General features: G+C 37.1%; 1 protein-coding gene across 2 annotated transcripts; it reads left to right on the forward strand.

The window, feature by feature from the left end:
• Positions 1-1,100: 1,100 nt before the first annotated feature.
• slc6a5 (solute carrier family 6 member 5) lies at positions 1,101-22,506 on the forward strand. 2 transcript variants are annotated; one of them, XM_067445220.1, is made up of 16 exons: positions 1,101-1,357; positions 2,137-2,589; positions 3,888-4,038; positions 4,706-4,837; positions 5,002-5,175; positions 6,274-6,421; positions 6,511-6,643; positions 9,230-9,364; positions 9,482-9,585; positions 10,201-10,325; positions 10,487-10,599; positions 13,104-13,235; positions 13,477-13,576; positions 15,420-15,520; positions 15,825-15,992; positions 18,361-22,506. In XM_067445220.1, the coding sequence occupies exons 1-16, from the start codon at positions 1,355-1,357 to the stop codon at positions 18,517-18,519; spliced, it is 2,331 nt and encodes a 776-aa protein (XP_067301321.1). In that variant the 5' UTR covers positions 1,101-1,354; the 3' UTR covers positions 18,520-22,506. The 2 variants fall into 2 exon arrangements, with proteins under 2 accessions (XP_067301321.1, XP_067301322.1); XM_067445221.1 differs by lacking the exon at positions 1,101-1,357 and adding an exon at positions 1,739-1,886.
• Positions 22,507-23,448: the final 942 nt, after the last annotated feature.

Here is a 23,448-nt window from a genome sequence, read left to right on the forward strand (position 1 = left end):
CAAAAGAGAAGCAGAAATCAATTACAATTATTCTCTGTTGACAAAGCAATTAAACCCAGAGCGAAGAGCTAATCCAGCCGTATAGAGGCTTATCACAGGCGGCCGCAGATTTATGATGGTCACTGCAGAAGCCTGCATGTATAGAGCGATATCAAGACTGAGGAACTCAACGCCGCGAAGATTGAATAACAACTTATTCAACCGTCGATATTATATTTCTTAATTAGCTGTTTTACCACTTTATAATATATTTAATTAAATTGCATAATCTTTGACAGATTGGTGCATTGAAATATGAATGCACATCAACTGTAATAGGTAGGCCTATTTGTAATGTGTGTTCAAGTTATTTATCCAAGTTATATTTTATTCCCAATAATAGTAATTAAGTCATAAATATGCTGCTCAATTCAGTGCTTCTCTGTTTAAAAAAAAAATGGAAAAGAAAAAAGAAAACTAGTCCGGTGGATGATGCTTGGCTGCTCAATGCAGTGTGGTTACATCGAAGCTAAAAATAGAAAATTACTCCTCCTTTGTCTTGCGTAAAAGTTTAACAAATGAGTACCTCCACTCCTCTGAAAAACCTCGCCCACTTTTCACACTTGAGCAATATGTGTGCCAATGACGCATAGGGGGTTCGTTTGACGTGTGAATAAGAACCACAAAATATAACATAGCTCACATACCTATAGAAAATGTGCTAAAAGTTTTTATAATGTTTTTTCATAAAGTTTTTTTTTAGCAGGTATGTTCATTCATGTAAAATATAGGATACGCTACTTGGTTCAAAACATATTTCAATGGCGTTATCTAAATAAACAATCCCAGCCTTGTCGCAGATCTGTGCATTGCTTAAGTTGTAAATAACCTGCGATAAGATGTAATTAGAAAATATATGAATGGGCCTGTTATCTTTTTAATAATATTGCATGATGAAAAGTCATTAGATTTATCTATAGGGCTCGGTCAGCTATGCAGTCCCCACGATGCCTGCGTCTGCAGAATCTTCTCCGTGCGTCAGATGAACATCTTTACATGGTCCTGAGGGACAAGTTTATTAATCAGTCACGAGCCAGTCCGTCCCCAAACGTAGTCTCGCGCTGCCTTGTGTGTGTCACGAGCTCACGTCTTCGCTGGTTGCCCCTTTAAAAATCAGAATTGAAGGCCAATGATTTATCAAAGCCCTATTATCAAGAAAATGTCATGCGAAGGGTACTTTGCCATGCACTGACGCAAACCCGCTCTTTCCCACGGAGATATAGAAAGCTTTGCACTTTGCACAGCCAAACTCAGTCTGCCTGCCGCCTTCCCAGCTGTTTTCTGCTATTAACCCACATTTGTTGACTCTGCACAAATGGTGAGTACAGCACATTCATTACTTTACGCTTTGTGTGATTTCGCTCTGAACAACTTAGAAATTATTTAGAGTAGTTTTGGGAACGAAAAAGTGTTATGCGCTAATTAACGAAGAGTCGCTGTCCGCGGTGCTGAAACTTTATTGCAGGCTTTTAACTCAATTTCAACAGAAATATTAGTTGTATGTGTTCATAAGGAAATATTATAGCATTACCAATGGATACAAGGAGCCTATATAACCCCTATTCAATGACTTTTTCGTTTTTTTCCCCTTTTTTTTAATTATATTTTTATTTTTTATTTTTTTATGACCAGATTATTTTAACATATTTTATAAAGGGTTTTATGAGGGTGTGCTCATATGGTGCAGTGTAATTGTTGGTGTAATGTTCCATGTTTGCACCCGGGTTTGTACTGCACACTTACACCGGGACTGGTGCCTGCCGCAGGGGGGAAAAGCCTCGGCCGAGCCCGGCAGCTTGTCTATTGCCCATAAAACCAGGGGATGTGCCGGGGTTGAATGACAGGAGGTAAATGAGGCGTAAAATTAAAGAATCTTTCTCTAATGGTAAAAGCAAGAGGCAAACAGCGACCGTCCGTGAGCTGAAAATCAAAGAAGTGGAGCAGACATGTCCAGAAAAAACACATTGCAGAAGTTAAATATGATAGCGTGAATATTCTGCCTACGAGTAGGCTACTGTATAAAATGTTGGCTCATTATAGGTGTGAAATAATTGTTCTTCTTCTGTCTAATGTGCATTTAACGTTTTAACGTTGCAGGATTTTTCCGATCACGGGGAAATGTTGAGACAGCCACCAAACAGTATTCCTCCCCAGCCGTCGGGGGGAGCGGTTGGAGCTACAACTAATAACAAACCGGAGAACGGTAACCCGGTGCCCCAACCGCCTCCTGCAAACGAACGGAAAACTTTTTGTCCCTCGGAAAATAAACCGTGCGAAATGGAAGCCAGTAAAGCATACGGGACGTTTAAAAACGCCGCGCCTGGACCCACGTTTGCTCCCGTTAATTCTGAAGTGCGCAAGGATTCCGTCGGTAAAATGGATGGTTCGACCGGTAGAGCCACGTCGGACTTCATGTCTAACAATCAAAGTGCTGTAAAGATCGCGGCGGAGCATAACAACAGCACCGGTGACTGGACCTCCATGAGCCAGACCACCATCATACTGGGTACAGATGGCAACACATCTGTTCTGCCTGGCACGGTGACCGGGGTAAGTGCTTACAAATGAACGTTTCAATAGGGCAGAATCAGCCAATCACCCCTGAGCGCAAGCTTTCAAACGGGGAGAGTCTTGAGCAAAAGCAAAAGCTGCATGCCAGGTTTTTTTTTTTTTTTTGGTCTAGTTTGGTATAGCTGTATTGCATCGTTGAGCAAAATGAACCGCTACTATGGTTAATTGCTGCTTTGTCCGTTATTTCCGATACAGGTTAAGGCGAACTTTTTATTAGGCTATAACCCAATTGCTAGGATTTTTTTTATGAATTAAAAAACATATATAACGGCTTACAGAGATTCGTCTCACTCAACCGAAACGTTAATTTGTTGCCAGTAAGCCTTAAAAAATGTTTTATTGTGTCATTTAAATCTACACTTTGCGGCAATTAATGAGTTATTTGGGGGCGGCTTGTTGTTGCTATGGTTACCTCCTAGCCGCAAATCTATTCGCTAGCGTTTATTTGGCGACAGGTATATGCTAATATGCTCTGTGATTAACTTGAAGTGTTAACGTTACTGACACTTGAAAAAAACATTTGCACTTGTTTAAAGAAATATATTTACTTTAAGACCCCGATCCTTTTGTTCCCACGCTGCATAACTGAACTGTATAATATTACGTTTGATTTTGTATTCTATGACGTGTGAAAAAATTTGTGATATACGGTTCTCGTATTAGAACAAGTCATAAGTGTTTTGGACAGAAGGACATTGTTCTTTGTGTCTCAAAAGTGGACAGCGAAACGAAATCTGCTTCCAATCTGGAAAGATTTGAACAGTGATAGTGATTATTTGTGACAGCACAATAATTACAGCAGATCCCAAACAGCTCGAGTAAGAGGATGTGTCAAGGATCTGAATGCATCAAATGGTGTAGCTACTGCTGCATTGCCACTGAAACAAAAGAGTCACAACATTTGCTTTATGATTGGAAAGGAAGCTGCTGAGCTCTGCATGTTGTGTGCTTTATTCTGCGACTTGTGAGGTTTATCGTCCCCAGAGATTGGTTTCTGATGGCTGGTTGTGTTGCAGGATAATGCGTTACATAAGAATCTGCTTATGGGACAATTCCCATTGGGCTTTTTCATCAGAGCCAAGGGCGACCCATTTATTCCCAGGTCACTGAAACGGGACAAAAGTTGTTGGGGGGAGCATTTGTGTATTTCTGATGAAATGTTAATACATCTATAATTTGATTGACCCATAATCTGAAGCACGTTGGCTAATAATGTTTTATATATTATAACAGCCCACAGCCGAGAATAATAAACACTTAGTGGACTGTTCTTCCAGGAGGATGATGATGATGATGCGGGAGGAGATGAGAATAAGGCCCGGGGGAACTGGACCAACAAACTGGATTTTATTCTGTCCATGGTGGGATATGCCGTGGGGTTGGGAAATGTGTGGAGATTCCCATATCTTGCTTTCCAGAATGGTGGAGGTGAGAAATAATTAAGGGACAGCACGCGAGAACTAAATATTGTTGGTACTTGTACATATTCTTTTTTAATCGGAAACTAGTCGTTTGATTATCCGGAAAGGCAATGCATGCATACATGTCGTTAGAAGCAATAATACATGATTATAATAAATGTATTAACATTTAAAAATTCGTTTTATCTTTTCACGAATACATTCTAGAATACGAATTAGCCAATCAGGCAAAAGATTCGTTCTAAAAAATGCTGGATTGGTTTACATTTTTTTGAATGACATTTTTAAACCCAACGATTGGATTTGTGCATATTTTACCCAAACGTGCCAACCCAGCATTTTTACAGTGTTATTATGTATTATACACATACAAAGTGTTACCTATATGTATTATTATATTGTATTATAATGTTTTATATTTATTGTATTTATTATATGTTATAATAATAGTAATATTACCAGTACTATATTAGTCTATATTTAAAAAAATGTTGGATTGCTTCAACCCATGTTTCGGTCAAAAATGACCGACCGTTGGGTTTAAAATGTAATTTAAAAATTTAAACCAACGGTTGGGGTTGTCAAACAAATTTAAAACTGGAGGGGAATGTTTGTTCACTTTTACTAACGAGTCCCGACTTTTGTCCAATAGCATCTGTTCTTTCTTTCTTCAGGTGCGTTTTTGATACCTTACCTAATCATGTTGGGCCTCGCCGGTATCCCTATATTTTTGTTGGAGGTGTCGTTGGGTCAGTTCGCCAGCCAAGGCCCGGTGTCAGTATGGAAAGCTATTCCAGCTCTACAAGGTAAACTGACGTTAGGCCTACTTTATTAACTGATCCTCAGACGTGATGTTATCTGCACTGCTTGTGTTAATGTGTTATAATTAGTGTTTCCAGTCAAATGGTAATCGACTTTCCGCCTGCTTTAAGTGTAATTTCTATTATCTGGTTTCATTTTGTTATTATAGGTTGCGGGATTGCCATGTTGATAATATCTGTCTTGATAGCCATATACTATAATATTATTATGTGCTGGACATTGTACTACCTGTTCGCTTCGTTGAAGGAGACACTGCCATGGGCCACCTGTAAAAATGAATGGAACACCATCGAGTGCAAAGACAAAGACATGCTGCTTTTGGGTAAGGATGAGTCTCTCTCTCTCTCTCTCTCTCTCTCTCTCTCTCTCTCTCTCTCTCTCTCTCTCTCTCTCTCTCTCTCTCTCTCTCTCTCTCTCTCTCTCTCTCTCTCTCTCTCTCTCAGCCCCCCTTCTTTTTTTCTAACTAAAATGCGCAATGCGCAACCTGTATTTCAGGAATTAAGTAGTCTACCACTCAATTAATCATTTTCTATCTTTTATACCCCAAACACAATTGATCTTTTTTCTTTTCACCAAAAGTTCTTTTTTGATGACTTGACAGATTTTTTATTTCTTTTTTGTCTGCTAAAAAAAATATTTCAAGTTTTACCTCTATTTAATAGGCCTTCTAATGGATTTTGCGTTTATTTTTATTATTATTATTTTTTATATCGTCCCATTGGAATGGAAAAATGTGTGGTTTTTATCATAATGAATGTTTAAAAATCTAATAAGAATGAAACTCTGGTGTGTTTTTTATTATGGATTTGATTGAAATTGTTAACATTTTACGTTGTAATTCGTTTTAAAACGTTTTCTCAATGGCGTTCTTTTGGTGAATTCAGCAGAAAATCTGCTTGTTTGACAAATTTACTGTAAGAGTTGGTGCAGTGCCGCAGTGAGATGCACTGCCACCTCGTGGCTTGTTTGAGTAGTGCCACCAAATCTGCACGTCAATCAAAGACTGTATAGACCTTATTCAGAGCAGTGCCATGCCAGGTATGAAAGCGAGGCAGTGAGGGATAAACAATGGCATCCGCTGTATCAAAATCCACGAAGAAATTTTCCGCAACTCATATTTTCTGCATTTTTTTGTCTGCTGTAACGTCTTGGAAATATATTATGCAGTGTTTCTTCAGCAGAACAATTCAATAACCCACTAAAACACACTGAATAGGTCTATCCCTCACAACAATGGCGCTGCTGTGAATAAGGTCTATTGTATAAATGTATGTGAAATGGGTATTCGTGCGACGTTTGATTGATTGATTGATTTGAAATAATTTGCTTTAGAATGTTTTTCAACTACAGTGAAAGACGATGAAAAACAGGAGCATTTTTCACGTTCATTCCAAGTTTTGTCATTGTTTCTTCCGGCCAGACACCTGTATACTAAGGGACAGAAACATCACATCAATCAAGAACTCTACATTCTGTTTATCTGCAAATGCTGTCGGGAATTTAAGTAGACTGTTAAATGTAACAATGGAAAATAAAACCTATGTCAGCCCTAGTGAGGAGTATTTCAAGTAAGTGTCATTTTCTGTCTATTCATCAGTGTTTAAATGTGTTTAATTTAGTAGATTAAATGTATGCTATCTTTCTGCTTTCTTAATAGGTATAATGTGTTGCATATTTCCAAGGGTATTGAATACCCAGGTGACATTCGTTGGCCCTTGGCTGGTTGCCTTTTTTTGGCTTGGATTATTGTTTACGCCTCTTTGGCAAAAGGGATCAAGTCCTCAGGAAAGGTAAGAAGGTTGACTATTTTCTCTCCTTGTTTCTTATCTACAGGAACTGTTTACAGGAAAAGCCGGCAGGCCTTATTGTGGTCCTATCTCAATCATCCTCTTTAAAGATTAAATACAAATCAGCTAATACAGATTTTTCAGAAATGAATACGCTATTACTGGTCAAAGGTTTGGGGTCGGTAAGATTTTAGTCTTTAGTAAGATCAGAAAGTTGGTAAGATCAGAATAATTTTTGAAGAAAAATTTTTTTTTTCTTTTTTTTTTTCCGAAGAAGTCTGTTAAAGACTTAAAGAAGTCAAAGAAGATGCTCACCAAGGCTGGGTTTATTTGATCAAAAATACAGTAAAATGATAATATTGTATTTTTAGCATCATTACTCCAGTCTTCAGTGTCACATGATCCTTCAGAAATCATTCTAATATGATGATTACTGCTCAAGAAACATTTCTAATTATTATCAATGTTGAAAACAGTGATGCTGCTTAAGAGACGCGATCATTTTTAGGGTTCTTTGATGAATACACTGTAAAAAATGATATGTTCAATTAGTTATGACAACATATGTTTTTACATTGTTTTAACTCATCAAAATAAGTTAAGAAATGTTAAACTTGTTTTTATTTGTTATACAAGATGTAACTCATTTTTAAAAGTCAGTTTAACATAATTTAAGTTGAAATAACTTAAACATCCAAGTCGATTGTACTCCAAAAGTTCAAAATTTGCCTTTTTTTTTTATAGTGTAGAAAGTTTAAAAATACCATTTATTTAAATTATAAATCTTTTTTGTAACATTATAATGTTTTCAAAATGTGTCTCTTTTGATACATTTATTGTGTCCTTGCTGAATGAAATGAATTTCTTAAAAAGAAAAGTCTTAAAAAAGACCTGGTGACCCCAGATCTTTGAATGGTATAAAAATGTTTAAGGCTTCAATAGCTGTTTGTGTGTTTTATTGGGAAATTTGGGTGTTAAGACAAATCAGTTTTGGTAATGTATGATATTTATTAGCAGAGTCTCTGTCTTGGAGAGTCTCCCTTTTAAAAGACTAGAAGAAATTAAGCTTTTTGTAATTATTATAATTTGGCTGAAATATATTAAATGGTACCAAAACTGTGAATAATTAGCAATTATGTATAGGGCAGGAGATATGGAGTACCAACTTGTAAGTTAAATAGGTATGAATTCTCTCTAATTCCATTGTCAATTCAATTATTGAACAATAAGTAATTATTGGTGTGTGTGTGTGTGTGTGTGTTTGTGTGTGTGTGTGTGTGTGTGTGTGTGTGTGTGTGTGTGTGTGTGTGTGTGTGTGTGTGTGTGTGTTTGTGTTTGTGTGTGCGTGTAATGTGTTGGGTAATGTGTAATGTCTTAGGGGTATGTAATTACTGATATATGCCATTTATAAATATTATGTGTTGTATGGATGAAGTGTGACTGTATGGTTGATTGTTGTGTGTTAAACTGCTCTCTTGATTTGCCCAAGAAACAATTCTCCTAATGGAGAAAACAAAGGATCAACTAACCCAAGTAGAAATAACCCCAATTTTTAAATGTGTTTTTTTGTTGTTGTTTGGCATAATAAATATTAGATGGGTTAATAATGCTTCCTAAGACTGTAAGAAAAATAAAAGATTGGCAAAAGCTTTAGGGTCAAATCAAAGGCTGCGTCTCAATCGGTTCCCCAGTTCCTGAGCTTGTGAATCAGTATATCGTGTACATTAATTCGGGCACTGATAAGGACAGTAAAGGACACTGGCTCACTACAGATTGGGAAACTGATGACTCTATTTCCGGCGACGTGACTACATCCTCATTGTACAACATCATTGGTATTTATGAACAACAGCAGAGCTGATGTCTTTCTGACATTACTTGTATTGTTCTTTAAAGTACATTATGATAAATACTGTGTGCTTGTTACATATATGTGTCCTTGTGCATATACGTCACCCTGGTTGCCTTGGGCTTTTGGCTTGCTCAGTAGGGGACACTAATATTTAATTATATTACTTTCTATTAAATTCTGTTGCAATATTTTCCTGTTATCACTGACTGTGAAGCTGCTTTGAAACAATCTTCATTGTAAAAAGCGCTAAATAAATAAAGGCGACTTGACCTGATGTGCAACATTTCTGCAGTAAATATTAGCTAGATTGTGTTCATTACCTTTCTAATGGTGTATAGGTAGTTGAAATATAATAAAATAATGGTTTATAAAATAACATTTATTGTGTGTTGTTATCTGTCGCTATGTGTTGTGAGTTGGCTCACGTGATTTAAGTTTCGTGCTTCAGAACTTCTGTTGAAGAAAATGTAGTGAGCATAGTGGGTTTTGCTGTGCATTGTGGGACTTTTAGGGAGCAAATGTTTCAGTGCATTGGAGGGATTCTGCGATTGAGACAGCCCTTAAAATGGCCGACTACCTGACCACTAAACTTAGGGAGCTGATTGAGACGCACCCAACTGATCTTTTCCTAGGTTAACTAAAGGCTATGAGGAATTTCATTGATTAAAATAGTGCTATATTCTACATATGTGTTAATGTTTGTTGGTCTTTCACAAACATATTTTTCTTGTTTTCAGGTGGTGTATTTCACTGCCACGTTCCCTTACGTGGTGTTGGTTATCCTGCTGATCCGAGGGGTCACTCTGCCTGGGGCCGGTTCTGGGATCCTTTACTTCATAACACCCAAATGGGAAAAACTCAACGATTCCAAGGTGATAGAACAGTACATTTTATTGTAGTCACTATATTTGATTGTCAATTTTTTTCTGTTTGGATTCAATCCTGTTTTTCCTTTATCTGTTCCCGTCTCTCTTTTACTTTAACTGTAGGTGTGGAAGGATGCTGCTACCCAGATCTTCTTCTCTCTGTCTGCCGCATGGGGTGGTCTTATAACCCTTTCATCCTACAATAAGTTCCATAACAACTGTTACAGGTAACTAGCACTGTCAGTCACCGTTCAAAAGTTTGCGGTCAAAAAGAATAAGGAAAGAAATAATTGTATTCATCAAGAATGGGACTCTATGGATCAAAGTAGCAAGGAAATAGAACAGCATTAATTGTTACAAAGGATTTCTAAATCATATAAACTTGTTTACATTTGTAAATAAATGCTGTTCTTTTGAACTTTCTATTACTTAAAGAATCCTGAAAAAAAGTATCATGGTTTTCCAGAAAAAATATCAATCTTGGAAAAAAGTTGAAATGTTTCTTGAGCAGCAAATCATCATATTCAAAATGATATCTGAAGGATCATGTGACACTGAAGACTGAACTTTGAGCACTAGTGCACATTGATTAAGTTTGTTGAGACCAATGTAATGAAAAAAGAGTGTACTATCTGAATTATAATCAAATGGAAGGACAACTATCATTGTTTCACAATCATTTTTAAACTAATTCTGCAAATCTGACTGCGCAAGGGATTTTAAACATTCAATTGAGACATCCGCTCAAAATCTGATCTATGTATTTTGAATATTATTTATATGATGTAAAATGACATCATGTGCTCTGTTTCTTAGTCATTGTGTTTTGTGTTTTTTTGTAGGGATACTCTCATTGTGACATGTACGAACAGTGCCACCAGTATTTTTGCTGGTTTTGTCATTTTTTCAGTTATTGGCTTCATGGCTCATGAGCTCAAAGTCCCCATCGAGAGTGTGGCAGATGAAGGTACGGAGAGTGCATGTGTTTGTGGTTGGTAAGATATGAGGATTAACTGTGATCAGATGTTTGGTTGTTGGTGTTGGTGGAAATATATAAAGCTCACCACATTGTTTCCATTATTGTCAGGCTTTTGATCTGTCTGGTTTGTAAATATGCTCTTTTTGTAGGTCCAGGAATTGCGTTTGTGGTGTATCCAGAGGCTCTGACTAGGCTGCCCTTGTCACCTTTCTGGGCCATAATCTTCTTCCTCATGCTGCTTACGCTTGGTCTGGATACTATGGTAATGGCAATCATAAATCTCATTATTTACAATTTTCTCTTCAGTTGTTATGTGATCGTTTAAGTGTGCCATAAACCACGCCCTCTCCATGTAATCGAAGGGGACATGAGCCCAACTAAAATATCTACACTTCAAAAAAAAAAATCTGAAGATGGTTTCTGTCATTTTAGGTAGTTCTTATAAGGCTGATGTATGTTTGTGTTTGTTTTTCCAGTAAGTTTGGCTCAGTTATGGTACGTTACCACAACAATAATGTAGTAAAAATGGGTTTTTAGAATACTGCAACAACATTGTCAAAACGTTCCCTCACACAGATCTGGGAAAACAACAAAAAAATCTGGCGATGTCACTTTGTAAGTACAGTCAAACCAAAATGTATTCATATTTTCTCACATTATCACAGTTTATTCACTATAATTTAGAAAATGGTAATACAAGATGACAAGAAGTCAGAGTTATATAGTGTCGGAACAAATTAATCTTGATAATCTCCGAAAACGCTGATAGAAAGGTATGTAATGGATTACAACCAATCAGCTGTCATCTATTAAATTTAAGTACACAATTAGATAATACGAATTTAGGGTCAACTGGTTACGAAGCAATGCTTCATTTTATTGAGTCTGTGGTTGTGGAGTAAAAGGTAGCATTAGCAATTAAAGATTATACATTTAAAAAAAGCATGGTCAGGTCAAATTTTGGTCCCAAATGTTTTATCAGTTTTACTGGTAGTCCACTTCTTTGAAGAAATTTTGGGTATATGTCACAGTTTACTTTATTTTGCTATCCTCACTTACATAAATTAACTAAAGTGTTCTGCACCCACTAGTAAAAAATACTGGTGTCTGAAACATTTTTGGTTTTACTGTATAATATGCTAGTAGCCTGACAAGCCAGACCCACATCAAGATGTTTGGTCTGGAAACTCACCATTGACAGGGCTCAATCCGAGGGGCGGGATAAACGGTTGTCTTTCAAACTCCCTCTGCACGCGATAGGATAGCGCTTCACCAACCAGAGCAACGAAGGTGAAACAGAGCTTGTTGATAGATTAAACATTCGCCGTATCCGGTCGGCTAAACTCCGAACACATCTTCCCTTCTTACGAATGACTTCAGTGCTGTTCTTTGTTCTTTTCTCAGAGAAAAGCTTAACTCCAAGTCTTCCAGAGTCGCAGTCAAAGCTGATTCGAAAGACCGCCGCCGTTCGTCAGTTTCTGTGTTTACTAGAAGCACGCAAACGCAACTCTGCCGTCGTCATTATGGCCCCGCCCGCCGACTCTATACACGATGTGATTGGCCCGGCAAGAGTTGGGAGAATACAGCTCAGAAGGGTATTGAGAGTTGCTAGACGACACTCGCGGGCAGATTAGATTTGCTGCCGCTAGGGTGCGTCTAGATTTCTAGACTAATATGCTTGTGCATGACATAACCATTTTCACAAATTAACATTTTTGTATTTTACGTTAGATGATAACGGTATTGTTTTAAAGGGGTGGTTCCGTGGTTTTTTCTAGGCTTGGTTGTGTTTATGGGATGCAGTATAACATGTCTTAATACTTCTTTTTTTTTAAACTCCATATTTTGCTTATATTTGACCTTTATTCCACACCGCTATCTCCACTGGCCTTTGAACGGCTTGTTTGCTTCCTGCTTCTATGAAGCCCATCTCTCCGAAAAACGCAATGGTCTTAGATTAGTTAGATGGCCAAATGTAGTTTTTATTTTTATATTTTTATTTTATTGGCTGAAGCACAGGTTGTCCGGAAACGCCACGGCACTTCCCATTACAGGCAGAAGTCACATCTGCGGTGACTAGCAAGGGTTTATGATGTCACCAACCCTGGAAGAAGCTCGTTGTAGTCCAAACCGGCCATTTTTGTAGGCAATTATCTGACGTAACTTTAAAAGACAATATCACCATTTGCATTGAACTTTCAGCGCTGTAGCTTTGCAGATACAGTTTATGCTCAAGCAGCAACATTACACACTAACTAAAGTTAAAAAAGTGAAATCGCATGCAACCACCCCTTGAAAAAATGTGCACTTTGAAACCCCTTTTCAAAAGTTCGCATTTTCAGACCCCCAAAACGCAATTGACGTGTAAATGAACAGCCAAAACTCAAAAAAAGTTTACATTTTTGTTGAAAAGGGGTTGTGTAAACAGCCCATTAATTATTTGATGCAATACAAATCGGGGTTGGAATGTTATGATTAACCGCTGTGCTAGTGATTGAGTCGTCGTGTTCAGGAGTGTGGGCTTTTGATACTTCAGCAGCTCCACCTCATGTTCACAACTCCAGCTCCAAATGACATAATGCCCGCACGTCAACAGTCATTTTTGTGATATTTTGGCATCAATTTTCTACAGTGGAAAGAAATGGAGACGTGTTGTGTGATTTTTTTATTTTTTTTTAATTTTTAACAGTATGTAACCGCTGAATAAATACAGTAAATGACTAAATCACTTTTTGTTCAAACTTTGGTTCTTTGGTTTCTCTCTAGTTTGCCACCATAGAAACTATAGTGACGTCTGTTTCTGATGAGTTCCCCAATTACCTGCGCAAACACAAGCCTCAGTTCACTTTGATTTGCTGTTTGGCCTTTTTTGTGCTGGGATTCCCCATGATCACTGAGGTAGGACATTTACTATTATTCACAACTGCAAAACCTTTACCTTTATAGCACACTTTAATTAAAGTGGCTCTCTGCTAAACAAGTAAATAGGAAAGTAAACAGACTGGAATGGAATTTCTGTTAATGAATGTTAATTTGTCTTTTATTTGTACTATAGTGATTAACTTGGTGATTTTTAGATTGGGTTTCATTAGATAACTATTTTGCAATTGTGTGTATTTGCTTGTGTTTTGACCTACAGAGTGGCATGTACATGCTTCAGCTGGTGGACACATATGCTGCCTCTTACTCTCTGGTCATCATTGCCATATGTGAACTGGTTGGGGTCTCATACATTTATGGTGAGTTTAATTTACAATTTATCTCTAGATCTCAGGGCCTGCAGTAATGTATTTTAGTGCACAGCAGGGATAAGACTTTAAAAGACAAACAATGAAACAGACTAACAAACAAGCAGGCAGTAATGAGTGGGCTCAAGCTAAAAAGCTTGCTGAGCCGGGTAAGCCCTTCCTTTAGTTATTAGTTAGTTTAGTTATATAAATGTATAATCAGTTTTGGGGAGTAACTAGTTACATGTAACAGAGTTATATGAACATGGGATAATGAATTATATTGATTACGTCATACATAGAAAGCATGCCGTAATTCAACTTACCCTGTAAACTTTAGCCGCATTTATCATGAAGAGTGCAAATGTTTCAAACTACACTCACTTCTTCAGGAGGTGCAGCAGGAACACGAATAGTTGGTACCAATCCTTTTTCAGGAGCAGCTTCTTAGCAAAACCTGCTTTATACTGACCCTTGTTTATAAAGCAGTCTGGTGAAAAATGCTTTGCAATGCAGACATGAAAGCATTGACGTTGTTTTTACGCTTAGACGCCATTCTGCTCCATCATACCAACAATGACGCTGCTGTCAATCAACAATCGTGGGAGGGGCATGTGTGATGTCACACAGTCGGACGGCTTGATTTCAGACAGGGGAAAACATATAAGGAAATTAAAAAAAAAAACACTGGTTGGTTCATTATAGGATGGTTGTGTATAGGCACTGCCAACACACATTTCCATACAATCAACTTGTAAAAGTGCATGTACCATTATATGGGAAATGGATGGGAAATTTTGTTTTAAAAAACGAAAGAATGGAAGCGTTGTCAAGAGCATGTGAGCAAGCTATACAACAAGGAATTCGCGTATCACCGCAGCACATCGAGCCTCAAATATCACAGATATGCTTTTGCTAAACTTAATGGCAAACATTGCGCTGGTCTGCTGGACTGAAATAAATAAACAATATTTTGTTGATTAAGCTTATGTATTCAGTCATTATTCAATGGTATACTAAAAATACATGTGAAAAATTACTTCTCATTCTCAGGTCAAATATTTATATGCAATTAAAATGCGATTAATTTTGATTAATTAATTACAAAGCCTCTAATTAATTAGATTAATTTTTTTAATTGAGTCCCAGCCCTAATTTTAACCTATCCTTAAGTGCTGCCACCTAGTTGACACATCTCTCTATAAGTTTATCTTGTTTTTATTTGCAAAATACAGCTATTTAACTACATGCACTAATTGTTCATTGAGTCTAAACAATATTTTAGGGGGAAAATAACTTTATAAAAAAATCTTTTTAAAATTCCATGCATGTTATGAGAGCTACACTGACAGAGTCTGGGTTGCCATAGAGTATGACACTAGAATCTATTAATCAATCTAGAAGTCAATATTAGGCCTTATATGCTGTTTTCTATTCACACACATAGTGGTAAAAAGAATAGGATGCAGATCTACTTTATGTCATGTCAGTAAGAAGAAAAAAAACATGTATAATGATCTAGAATTGTGTGTTTTCTCTTAAATATAACTCTGTTTTTTTAGAGGTAAACCCTGCCTGGTTTAAATGTTTGAAAATGATTAACAGACAGACATTTAGAAAAGTAATCAAAAAGTTATTAAATTTAATCAGTTACATTATTTTAATAAAGTATTTGAATTAGTTATACTGCTTATTAATTGCTCTTTCTTTCTTTCTTTCTTTCTTTCTTTCTTTCTTTCTTTCTTTCTTTCTTTCTTTCTTTCTTTCTTTCTTTCTTTCTTTCTTTCTTCCTTCCTTCCTTCCTTCCTTCCTTCCTTCCTTCCTTCCTTTCATCCTCCCTCTATTTGTGGTGCAGGTCTGCAAAGGTTCTGTGAGGACATTGAGATGATGATTGGGTTCCAGCCAAACCGGTTTTGGAGAATTTGCTGGGCTTTTGTCACACCAACAATTCTCACAGTATGTCCACCATATACAGATGAGACATAACAGGGTTTTATATGACCATTTCTGCAGATACCTCTGACACACATCCAGTGCTATTGAATGTGCACATTAATCAGTGCAATAATGGCAGGATAGTATTTTCACTGACCCTCTCTCTCTCTCTCTCTCTCTCTCTCTCTCTCTCTCTCTCTCTCTCTCTCTCTCTCTCTCTCTCTCTCTCTCTCTCTCTCTCTCTCTCTCTCTCCTCTCTCTCTCTCTCTCTCTCTCTCTCTCTCTCTCTCTCTCTCGCTCGCTCTCTCTCTTCTTCGATGTCTAGTTTATTTTAGCAGTTAGTCTGTACCAGTGGAAGGGGATGACATACGAGGATTACACTTATCCGACCTGGTCGATGGTACTCGGCTGGCTTATGGTCATCTGTTCTGTTATATGGATTCCCATCATGTTTGTAATCAAGATGCACCTCGCACCTGGATCATTAATTGAGGTAAGGGAGCGATGTCTGGGTGGTAGCACTTTATTTCGATAGACATTCTACAAACTACTGTACTAACTATGGCTGAGTCTGAAAGCTTAGGCAAGTGACTTGTTGCCTTCGCATGTAGGTATAAACTGAAGAACTGAGGCAACAAAAGAGAGAGCTGTGGTGACAACTAACCAAATATTTAATCACTAAAATAGTAATCCGCTAGAAATTACATGAAACCTGGAAAACTTTGTTAAAAAAATGTACGTTTACACACAAACTGACCACCAACCACAACTTTCACACAGCATCTTTATTTTTTTTATTTTTTTGCTTAAAATTGGCATGAAATAGAAGTTGCAATAATCTTTTCTTCCCTTTTGTGACATATACAGTGGTCGTCAAAATTGTTGGTACCCCTAGTAAATATGATCAAATATGGCTGTAAAAAAATGTATCTGCATTTGTTAGACTTTTGATTTTTTTATTTAAAAAATCACAGGAAGTAGGATCACATTACGAAATAAATGCTTTTCTCCAAAACACAATTGTTGGTACTCCTAGAATTTTTTATGAGTACAATATCTGAAGTATATTTAATTTTTTAGCACACCAGGGTGACAAGGAACATGAAACTGTCCAGCTAGGATGTCTTGTTTCACAGGAATACAAATATAAGGAGGCACAAAAGCCAAAGTCCCTTAATCATTCCTCACAATCAGTAAAACCACAGAATATAGTTCTGATGTGCAGCAAAAGATTGTTGAGCTTCACAAAATAGTGGCTTTAGGAAAATGGCTAAAGCATTGAAAATCCCCATTTCCACCATCAGGTCAATAATTAAGAAACTCGAATCAACTAAAGATGTTATAAATCTGCCTGGAAGAGGACGTGTGTCTATATCGTCCTAATGCACGGCGAGGAGGAACGTTTGAATGGCCAAAGACTCCAAGGATCACAGATGGAGAATTGCAGAGATTAGTTAAGTCTTGGGGTCAGAGGGCCTTAAAAAAATCTAAAAAACCCTACATCACCACATGTTGTTTGTGAGGGTTTCAAGAAAAATCATCCTCGCTCATCCAGACACAAACTCCAGCATATTCAGTATTCAGACACGACTGGAAATTCAAAAGGGACCTGGATCTGTGGTCAGATGAAACTATAAAAAGGAGGGTTTCTACCAGAAGGGTTTGGTGAAAACAGGAATAACAAGTACCCTATGCCTACGCTAAAAATACAGCTGGATCTTTGATGTTGTGGCCTTTTTTTTGCTGGAGGTCCTGGACATCTTGGGCAGAGACATGGTATCATGGATTCTAGCAAATACCGAACGACAAAAAATCTAAATCTGATGGATTCTGCTAGAAATCTTATAATGGGCCGTGGTTGGATCTCCCATCAGGACAATGATCCAAAACAAACATCAAAATCACCACACAAATATGTCACTGAACACAAAATGAAGCTTCTGCCATGACCATCCCAGTTCCCTGACCTGAACCCTATAGAAGATGTGTGGCTGAACTGAAGAGAAGAAGCACCAGCATGGATCTGGGAATCTGAAGGATCTAGAGAGATTCAGTTTGAAGGAATGGTCTCTGATCTCTTGTCAGATGTTCTCCAAACTCATCAGTCATTATAGAAGAAGAGTCAGAGCTGTTATCTCTGGAAAAGGAGGTTGCAAAAAGTATTTAATAAAGGGTGCCAACAATTGTGGCCAACGTGTTTTGGAGAAAAACATTTATTTTATGATGTGTTTTACCCCCCATTTTCAATTCTTCTACTTCAATGAAAGGTTAGATTTTTTTTAACTAATTTTTTTGAAGAAAAAAAAAGATTAAAAAGATAAACAATGCAGATTTATTTTTTACGGCCATATTTGATCATATTTACCAGGGGTACCAACAATTTTGACCACCCCTGTATATCTGATTAAAAACTTCTGGAATATGAAAAAAAAATGTATAGCGGGACGGGACTTGAATTTGTCCTTCAGGAATTGATTTGATCGAACGAAGTTTGCAAAATATATGTATGTAGATGTAAATGTCAGTTGTGGAGGATATATAGCCAGACCCTCCGCCGAGATACATCATGAAAAGAACAGATGTTGTTTCGAGGGGGAGGAGAACTTAACATTTTTATTAAAGATAACGAGGGCATATGGATAAAAAGAATAATGCTGTGCACTGATAAATGATTTATATTGAGCGCTGCAACATTCTGTTCAAAAAATGATTGTCGAATTTGATTTCATGGCAACAACTATGCTGCCTTCAAAAATCCATCAGATGAACGTATCTCAGGAGACTGCTAACAATGAAGCTATCATTGGGAGCAAACCAAGCACCCAGCATGCAATTTTGATGGCCCTTCTCTCTTTCCACAGCGGCTGAAGTTGGTTTGCTCTCCTCAACCCGACTGGGGTCCGTTCCTGATGAAACACCGCGGCGAACGCTACAAGAACATGATCGACCCACTGGGCACCAACTCCCTTGGTCTCAAACTCCCCCCTAAAGATTTCCAGCTATCAGCCCAATATCAATAATCCACCTTATATCCCTGTGAGTGTGAAATTTCCCGAGGCCTCTGAGGGTGAGACCTGCACTCACATCAAACTCTTTGCCTATTCAATTTCCCTCCCCTTTTTTTCCTTAGCGTTCTCTTTCAGCCATATTCCCCCCTCTTCTGGCACTTTTAGAGGGGCCTTTCAGGTGGAAAGCACAGACAACTCCCTATAGTTTTGTTTTCTGAATTATATCACAGTCCTTCTGACAGTGGAGGTCTTTCACGCACATTCTGATACACTGATCCCAGCTGAACCTTTTTCTCAGAGGCAATATAATGATGCAGTTGCAACTAAGGCAATATTTGACTGATTGTGCATCATGCAGTGGTTGTTTTTAATTGTTTTGTTGTTGTTTTTTTCATTCTGAAATGACTGCTGATGTTAAAAAGAAAAAAATGAGGAGAACAACATTTATATTTCTTGTCTATTTGCTTGTCATCTCTTAAATAGCAAACACAAATGAGAAAAACTGCTGAGTAGTGCACAGTGAACTCTTTTCTGGCATCATACTATCGCTCTCCACCTGTGTCCACTTATAGATGTACCTTGTGCCTCAGATTTCCTCTATTTATAAAATACTGCATATACTAGTATAGTGCGTATTAATACTACATTATGGAGGGAAGTGAGCACATTTCAGTCTCTGTGAATTATAAGCTATCCTACTCTTTCTAACAATTAACTAACCTGTTGGAAATATCTCTACAGTGTTATAGAAGCCAAACTCATAGTATAGGTTCCAGTAGTATAGATTCATCCCCTTCTTCAAAGAAAATTTAGCCATGCAAAACTGTAATAATACCTTTTAGTGTTGTTTAGAGTAGTATTCAACGGCCAACTAGCAGTTATGTATGTATGTATGTATGTATACTAATATTTAGAGTATGCTTTCGAGTTTGTGTCGTGATCTGTTCATAGACTTCGTGAATCCTCCTATTCTTATGCAGTACACAGTTATCGTGGAGTACACAAAAGAAAAGTAGAGGAAAAACTAAGGAGTGTGGTATGCGTGGCAATTAAAAGTGTATATTTCAAAAATTACGCATTTAAACACTGACGTAGCCGACACGCTATTTTTAACAATTGCTCGCAGAGGATATGTAGATTAGAAAAAAATTCAGTGATGGATGCTTGGGGACCACACTCCTTGTTTTTGAATGTTTTCCATCTCTGATTGTCTGTCCGTCTTCATGAAACAGGGTCTCAGGTATTACTCCGTTCCATCAACCTTTTTAGATGTTGGGTTAGAGTTGAACAGTTTGTGGGAGCTTCATATGTCCTTCATATATATCCTGTTCCCTATAAGATTTGTGAAAGTGCACATTTTCACAATATTATTGACCATTCGAATCCTTCTTATCTTATAATTAGTGTCTCATTTCTAGCTATCGGACTGTAAATATGGCTACAGATAGAATGCTCTTGTAGTATTGCTTTGGGCAACAGGTGTTTAGTTCTGGTTAGTTGTTGTGCTGGTCAATCAAAGCTGACTAAACTAATTAGTACAAAAAGCACTTTGATTAAACATCACACAAAAATATGTGGTTGCTTTCCACCGCCACAATGATAAAAAGCCTAGGCGAAAAGACAAGTACTACTTCTTTGTTAGTTAGTTCAATATGATTAGTAGTGTGGGTATGATTTATTTAGTACTACAAGTGAAGTGAACTACACTGCCCATGCAATGCAAGTAATAACCAGGGCTTGACATTAACACCCACCAAATCCGGGTGGATTTCAGTAGTGGCGTGTAACGCAGTCACTTCTACTAGCCACTTTGGCAGGTCAAATTTTATATATATAGGCCTACATTTTTCAATTCTAGTCTTTTAAAAAAGCATCTGAAATAATAAACTAAGTGCAATGTAGTGTTGTCAAAGATATAGATTTTTCGATATATATACATGGATACTGAAATAATCTCTCTCCTCTTTCCGACAGCGAGTTGACACACAAACCCACCTCCCCTTACTCAGTCGCTTCATTTGCTAAAACGGATGGATATTGTTGGTGTTACATGACTAAAATTCTGCCGTGGAATTGCACGTATCTCGCATTATTTTATTTATTCCCGCAGATTTTGTGCTCACACCCAAATTGTGCGCGCATAAAGCCGCCTTTTAGCACTAAATTGAGCGTTTTTTGCTGCTTAAAGCTCTTAAACAGTCAAATGCACACAAAATAATGACAAAAAGCCAGTATTAGAGCAAGTATTTGTGAAAAAACACAGTTAGTTACGTTTTAATTAAAAGTGAATGTAAACTGTTGTGTAACAGGATAATGGATCTGTGCATTAGGTCTTAAAGTGTCATCAGCCTAATATACCTGAGGCTATATTATGAGAGAATATAAAAAATATGGCAGTTTTCATCCATGGTATCAAAGTCAAAATTGTGGGCAGTGAAAAGCTGAGTGGCTAGTAACTTTTGAAAATCACTAACACAGTGGCTAGTGAGCTAAAAGTTAATGTCAAGCCCTGGTGATAACACTGAAAATAATGACTTTGCCTGGGAGTGTTGTGTTTCAAAAGCCATGTAATATGCAGACACTACACGAATCACCTTATAGAGCATTTATAAAACAGACAAAGAAAAAAAGGTGCTCCTCAGTATGTCGGTGCCGCAAAAGAGAAGCTTTTTCTGATACATGTTTAATCTTACTCTCTGTGTAGTATATGTGCGTGTGGATGTGTGGAATAATAGCAGAGCTTAATGTTTAGATTTATATTTATCCAACCATCCAGACATGGTCAAATGCAGCCTGGTAGTCAGTTTGAGGACCTAGTATAGGGCTTGGTAATTGTTTCATTTGAATGCAAGAGTTGGGTGCTTTTCACTCATATAGAAGCTCCAGGTTAATGTAGCACAACAAACAGTACACAAAGCACACGTTAATGTCCGAGTTGTATGCGGCTGCTGTGATCATTGTTGTAATATTTGAGGTTCTGGATGGAGTTTCTGTTAGTCCTTGTGTTGCTGTACGTCTGTCCGAGAGCTATTGTTACAACCCCTTCAAGTAACACGTAATCTGTGGGGAAAAAATAATAGGTAACAGTCTTGCATGTGCTGTTTGTGTTGCTGTGGATTATTTGTCCATGTATGCTTCCCCTTTACGCTCCTTTTCTCGAATGTGTCCCTTTTTACCACCTTTTCCTACCTACAGGGCGACACTGGGCAGTAGGCAACCAAAGAAGGAGAACTTCTCAAAGGGTTCTGAAAAAAAGCTTAAAAAGAACATTTATTCTAAAAGAAAAAGACATATATACATATACATATATACAAATAGCATATATAAATATATATATATATATATATATGAAGAAATGAAATATATTATTCTGTGTATTTAGGAGACTGAGATACTGCCACTCATCCTTCATTATTGATGTGTGCCAATATGTTATATGACATCTTCAGGTAACCTTTGGCCTTATAGATGTCCTCTGGTAATAAACTATTATATGTATTTCAGAATAATGAAACAGAGTAGCTTCCAATCAGTCATTATGTGGTCAGTCTATATTGTAATGTATGTCGTGTCATTTGGCACTTTACTGTGGACCTATCGGAGCATAGGTAAAATTTCTTATTACTTGGGTAATGTCATATATTTCTGTGTGTTTTATGTGAGGGAAATCTGCCTATGGATACAGATATGTTCCTCCAACCGATCATGGCATCCTTTGAGTTGAACTGTAGAGTATAAATATGAAAAATATCTAGATTTTAAATTCTGTGCCAGACTAAAAAAAATGTAAAAACGTACAAAAAGAGGAAAATAACCATATATGAAAAGGCATAATTTATTTTAAATCTCATCAATCCTTGAGGCCCTACCTCAGATTTTGTATTTATGTATAGAAATGCAATTTGAATCATAGTATCTTTGCCAATAATACAATAAAAGACCATATTTATCATAAAATGTATAACCTCTTAATCAATAAATAAATGTTAATGTTTTCAACTCCAGTTGTGTTCTTGTATGCCTGAGGTGTTTTTGAGGCGTGCACACGTACACACACATGACATTGGGGGATGCAAGACAAAACATTTGTGTAACAGCATGTGTGATATTACCTACGGACAGAACAATAAAAAGTTATTTGACTCAATGGGCAACAGCTTTGAAAGAAATCCTGCAAGAAGTGTTAAGGGATGTTTCTTTCATAATGCACATTGAGGAAATTTGTCAAATACTTTCATCTATTTTTATAAGCACTTTTTCATGTTTTTCGTTGTTTGAAACATTATTATTCAAAAACTAATTACACTCTCTAATGCATTTGAAACAGAAATATTGTAGTCAATTGTTTATAATAACATTGCTGATTGTTCATAGCATATTACTGTAAATAATACAGGTTTGAAACTGACATTTTGCATTTTAATTGTCAAAAAAAAACATATATCCTTTCAATTAGTTAAATTGTGTGTGTGTGTGTGTGCGTGCGTGCGTGCGTGCGTGCGTGCGTGTGTGTGTGTGTGTGAAAAAATATTCAAAAAGTATGGTATTGAAAGGGATGTAAATGTGTGGAGTGTGGAGGCTTTGTGCAGATTATATGTAACTTGATGCTTTTGCCACATCTTCCTGTCATGTGGTCAAAACTGTCATTTATGTAAAAGAAAGCATAAAGAGTAATAGAAAAGAAAGCTTTATTGTGCCTTAATACAGGTCATTATTTTATTTTTAAAATTCAAAGCACTAAGTTCCAAAAGTTCCCACATGTGCCCTGCATTTCACACTGGTATCTGGGCCCACAGTGTCCTGCCTGCAATGGCCCCTTACGGGCCCCAAAGGAGCATGTTTGCTGGGATGTTTGAGCCTACATTTATAGACAGAAAACCAAATATTATACAGTAATACAGCAGTTTCCCCATCATACAATGTTTTAAAATGAATTGGTTC

The sequence above is a fragment of the Pseudorasbora parva genome, chromosome 1, assembly GCF_024679245.1.
Source record: "Pseudorasbora parva isolate DD20220531a chromosome 1, ASM2467924v1, whole genome shotgun sequence".
Lineage (NCBI taxonomy): Eukaryota > Metazoa > Chordata > Actinopteri > Cypriniformes > Gobionidae > Pseudorasbora > Pseudorasbora parva.